This window comes from Octodon degus, unplaced genomic scaffold (genome assembly GCF_000260255.1).
Source record: "Octodon degus isolate 3935 unplaced genomic scaffold, OctDeg1.0 scaffold00008, whole genome shotgun sequence".
Taxonomy (NCBI): Eukaryota; Metazoa; Chordata; class Mammalia; order Rodentia; family Octodontidae; genus Octodon; species Octodon degus.
This window is the reverse complement of record NW_004524584.1, coordinates 12,515,443-12,520,664: the sequence shown is the minus strand read 5'-3', so window position 1 is coordinate 12,520,664 and position 5,222 is coordinate 12,515,443. Positions and strand designations below refer to the sequence as shown.

At 50.8% G+C, this 5,222-nt stretch overlaps 1 protein-coding gene across 1 annotated transcript in view; it reads right to left on the bottom strand.

Annotated features, from left to right (window-relative positions):
• Window positions 1-2,878: 2,878 nt before the first annotated feature.
• The window catches only part of Rpusd3 (RNA pseudouridylate synthase domain containing 3), a 4,237-nt gene continuing 1,893 nt past the window's right edge, over window positions 2,879-5,222 (bottom strand). The window contains exons 5-9 of the mRNA XM_004625233.2: window positions 4,844-4,951; window positions 4,680-4,764; window positions 4,393-4,516; window positions 3,879-4,018; window positions 2,879-3,267 (exon numbers count right to left, since the gene is read on the bottom strand). Coding sequence (XP_004625290.1) covers window positions 3,076-3,267; window positions 3,879-4,018; window positions 4,393-4,516; window positions 4,680-4,764; window positions 4,844-4,951 — 649 coding nt within the window. The 3' untranslated portion in view covers window positions 2,879-3,075. The remainder of the gene's footprint in view (window positions 3,268-3,878; window positions 4,019-4,392; window positions 4,517-4,679; window positions 4,765-4,843; window positions 4,952-5,222) is intronic.

Genomic DNA, 5,222 nt, shown 5'->3' with positions numbered 1-5,222 from the left:
AGCTTTACTTTCATTTTTTAAAAAGTAAGTTTAGGGGCTGGTGAGATGGCTCAGTGGTCTAAAGCGCCTACTTAGAACAAGCTTAGCAAAGCACAGGGACTGCGGTTCAATCCCCCAGCACCACATGCCAGCCAGGCCCGCCCCCTGGTGGGCTGAGCTGGCCACACACACACACACACACACACACACACACAAATAAATAAATTTTTTTTTAAAAAAAGTAAGTTTAGCTAGGCATGGTGACTGAGGCAGAACGATCACAACTTGAGACCATGTCTTAGAAAAGACCCCACATAAATCAATTTTGTTTTTCAGTCCTAGGACCTGTGCATGCTAACTAAATGCGTAACTCTACTGCTGAGTTACACCCCAGCCCAGGAATTATTTTAACAAGGTCTGCACAGAATTCTCTGGGTTTTGACTTTGCATCCTTCAGGATAAAATGTAGTATCTTGCTAGTGTACAAAGAACATCTTTTTTTTTTTATTTTTAAAAAATATTTACATAGCACGTTTATGATGCATAATCACTTCTGTCATGGGGAGTTGGTACATGTACATAGCATACCTTAATTCCTTTTTCTATCCCCTTTTCCTCCTCTTCTAACCTCCAACCTCCAAAGAAGAGCACCTTTCATGTGGGAATCTCATGTGCTTTTAAGAGATGGCATAGGCCAGCGAGACAGCTCAGTGGACTAAGCACCTGCTTTGGCAAGCTCAGGGACCAGGGTTCTATCCTTGGTCCTGAGCATGTCGCACTGGCCCTGCCCCTGGAGTGCGCTGAGCCTGTGACAGAGTATGGGCATGGTGGTGCCCACCTGTAATTCCAGCACTGGGGAGGCTGAAAACAGGACCACTAGGAGTTCAAGCTGTGCAGCAAGACCCTGTATCTAATATATAAAATGAAAAAAGAAAAAGAAATGGCACAAAGGTTAAAGTGATCTTTTTCTTTTTCAGTTTTTTGAGACAAGGTCTTACTTTGTACTACAGGCTGGTCTTGAATTCACTATGTAGCCCAGGTTAGCCTCAAATTCACATTGTTCTTCCTGCCTCAGCCTCCCAAGTGCTGGAATTACAGTTATATGCCAACAGGCCCATAGTCAGAGTGGTCTTTCAAATGTCTACCCTGAAATAAGTCAGTGGGCCAAGGTGGTGTATTCCTAACTCCTGCAAAATCTATGGGAAGCTAGAGGCAGAGGCTGGGGGTATAGTTCAATGGCAGTGCAGGTGCTTAACCTATGCTACACCTCAAGTTCAATCCCCAGGACACCTTCCCCTCAAAATAAAGGTGTGAGAGGAAAAGAGGAAGGAAAGGCAGGAAGAAGAAAGACCTGGAGGTAGAGACTGCTGTGAGTTGGCCACAAGCCACCTGGCAGCTGGAGCTGAAATGAGATGCCTTCTTCCGGAAGCCCCAGCACAGCTTGGACCTGTGGCCTCCAGAGCTGAGAGAACACATCGTGGTTTTAGACCACTTGATTGTGACAATTTGTCAGGGTAGCTCTAGGAAACATCTGTCCTAGTCAGACTGGACACTGTAACTGACTCCTGCATGCCTGGAGCTGGAAAAACACCAGCAGGCTCACAGCAGCACCGCACAACAGCCAAGCAGGGAGGCACTGCCCAGAGACGGGGAACTGGTGCCCGCGGTCTGCTCAAGTTCTGGGGCTCCAGCTGCGTGTGCACAGCATAGACATGAGTGGAGAGAGCAGGTCCCAAGAGAATGGGTACAGTGGGAGTCCTTTCGTGGAAACCTAAGTACATGGTAAAATTTGTGTGAGGAGACAGGCTGGCCCGGAACTCAGTGCAATCCTCTTCCCTCAGCCTCCCAGTAACTTTGGAGAGCATAGAGAGAATCCTTCTCCGCCAAGGCTGGAGTTTCCAACCCAGACTAAACACAACTCCTTGGAGAACTTTTAAAACACTGGCCCTGCCCTGGGCGCACTGAGCCACTGAGACTGGGTGTGATGGCACATGCCTATAACCCAGCACTGGGGAGGCCACAAACGGTAGGATCACTCTGAGCCTGAGCTGAGTCTGGGCTTCTTAGTGAGACTCTGTACCAGTACAAATACATACAAACAAAAGACACTGGCTCTGCATTACAGTGCCTGCTTAGCATGTACGTGACCATAGCTTCCAGCCTGAACACTGAAAAAAAAAACAAAAAGGTTGATTCTAACATCTGTACATGAGGCCCATTAAACCAGGTTTTGGGGGACAGTGTCATGGTAGGGATGTGGATTTAAGCTAGGAGTGGGGGCTAGATTTTAATGTTGGGGCAGGGTTAATTGCTACTCTGAGAAGATAGAGAAGCACTGCCTATTCTGTGGCCTAAGTGGGGGCTTTGTGGATGTCACTTCATCATTAGTCTTTAAATCAAGAGATCAAACTCACAGCAATCTTCCTGCCTCAGCCTGGGATTGTATGTGGCACTAGACTCAGTCACAAGTTTTAAAACTTTAAATTTTTTGAGACAAACTCACCACATAGCCCAGGATGACTTCAAATTTGTGATCTACCTGCCTCAGCCTCCCAGGGCTGGCATTACAGGCCTATGCCACTAAGTTCTTTAAAAGATGTAACAATGTAAATGAGGTACTAGCAAAGTTCATAGAGATAGATGGTGGCTACTGGAGCTGGGTGTGAGGAACACAGCAAGTTAGTGCTTCATGGACCGGGTTTAACAAAATGAATACATCTGAAGTGATGGTCACGTGTTAAGTACACAACAACTTAAGGGTACTGAATGCCACACGTACTCAAACATAGTGAAGAAGAGCTGGGACACAGCTCAGTGGGGAGCAGAGGACAGGACCACTAGTGGGAGGTCAGCTGGTCACACAGTGGGACCCTGTCTTAAAAACACATGACAACCAGACCACAAGGTCAGAACTTTTATTATTTCAAGTCCACAGAGCAGTCACCTGCCTGATATCCCAAAACCTGCTTCTTGGGTTTGCCTAGACACAGAGCTGGGCCGTAAGCCATGGCCTTCGAGCAGCTGACAATGACCGTAGCCCATTGGGCCTGGCCGGAGGCCTCCATCTCCTGCTTTCTGGGGGTAGCACAGAGGAGACTATTGCTGGCAGAGCCCCAGACACCACAAGGTCCTGGAGAAATACTGGGGCAGGGGTGCCTTCAGCTCAATAGGTGCATCAGCAGGCCGGCTGCCCGGGAGGAGCAGCTGGTGCAGGTGCAGATGCAAGGGTAGCTGTGCGGCCTGGGCAGGGGTCAGGCGGAGGCGTCTGAGGAGGGTGTCATCCAAGGCCTGGGGGGGAGGGTAGATACAAGCACTCCAACTCCAACATGGCTGCGCACTTTCCACCCCCTGGCAGCCTAGCAAGGCTCAGTCCACCTCCCTCCACACACATTCTCACTGCGTCTTAGGGCTTCACCAGAAAATATTCCCTGGGAACACAGTTCCACCCAACCCTAATCCATTCTCTCAACCCCAGTAGCCATGTGTCAGCTGGTCAGAAAGCAAAGGAAGGAATTTCTGAAGCCCTCCACTACCCCTGTCTGGCTAGACAGCCACAGCCCACCGTCCCATGTGAAGGGTGGAGCCAACCTTGAGGCTACCCCATCTCCAGATTACCACCAGGGGAGCAGCACCCCACGGACAAAGCTGGGATCTCTCTCTTAGGGAGAGCAAACACTGATACTCTGGTACAACCTCTTTGTTCCTAATCCCACATAGACTCAAAGGGGGGAAGTCAGAGGCTTCAGATGGGCTGCAGGAGGCCTGAGGGCTTTCACTTTCCCGAGCCACAGCAAGAAGAGGATGAATGGACTGGATCTAATCAGATCGGATCACCTCCTGCCCCCAGCTACACAGTGACCCCACCCAGCCCCGCCCTGGGAGGGGCAGGCCTTGGGTACCTGTGTTTGAGGCTTGGTGCTCTCTGCAGACAATAGAAAGCGCTGGCCCAAGACAGTGCCCACTCCAGCAGAATAGGTGTGGTCCCCCAGCACAGGGCAGAGCTGTAACATCATGTGTATCTGCAGCTGACTGGGGAACGCTGGATGACAGGAGAGACAGGTCAGGTGGTGGTGTCCCCCTTACCCTTGGGAAAACACCAGTCCTATACGCAGGTCCCAGGTAAGTGGCAAGGTGACTGCCTCCACAGAGGGGCATGGAGCAGGCCAGGACCAGTGGGGGCTGCCAACCACCAGCCTGCGGCCACACCCTTAGATGGCTGAAGCTGCCCAGGATAGAGCTACTCCTATGTGGAGCTGAGCTGTACATGTGGAAGCCTAGCTGCCTCCACTGGCTGGGCCTGGCCGTGTCCTTGTGGGGTCCTTCAGATTCTCCCCAGGCTGCTGCTGAGTCATCCTCGCCTTTTCTCCCTGACCCAAAAGCTGTTCTAAAGGCTGCCTGGGGCTCCAGACCCACCTGTGAGGGGCTGAAGCTGGATCAGGGCACAGCCAGAGCCTGTGGCCATTACACGGAAGTGGCTGCGGGTTCTCTTGACACCCTCCAGGATATCTCTTCGAGATGGAGACTTCACTGGAATTGCCTATGGAACCAGCCAAAACTGAGCACACATGTAGAGCAACATCCCAGGTCTCCCACTCTCTGCAGACTTGAGGACAGGCCACATTCAGGCAGTGTCACTTGCCTACCCATGTGGGGCAACACACCTAGAGGGACCCACCTCTTCCCTGCTGACCCTAACTTACAACACTGACACCATCAACATGCTGCAGGGCCAGCGCTGCGAGGATCTGCCCCTCAGAAGCATCTGGGATCCCATTGGTAACGGCCCTGGGAAGTGGGCACAGGAGTTACAGACTGGTCTTTGGGGACCACCCCACTGTCCTAGGAGCCTCCCAGCACTGCTTACCAGTAGGTGGCCGTGGGCCTGTGGGCTCTCCTCGAATGGATGAAGAACTTCTGGAGACGGCTCGCTGTCTGGGGACAACTGGAGAGGAGCACAAGCCCAGAAGTCTCCCTGGAAAATGGACAATCATTCTAGTTAACATCCCTTGGGCCCACAGTCAATTTTCTGCCTGGTTTCTTCTGAATATCAGGCAGGGAGAGAGAAAGGAATGGGATTGTGTCACCACAATTTCATCAACTACTAGTCACTTTAATTAAAAAGTGTTTTCCCACATTGTTTGATACAGTAGTTTATTTAGCTATTTTTTTTAAATGTTTCCTTTATTTTTTTCTTTTTTATGGTCAGCTCAGCCCACCCTGGGGGTGGGGCTGGCATGGCATGT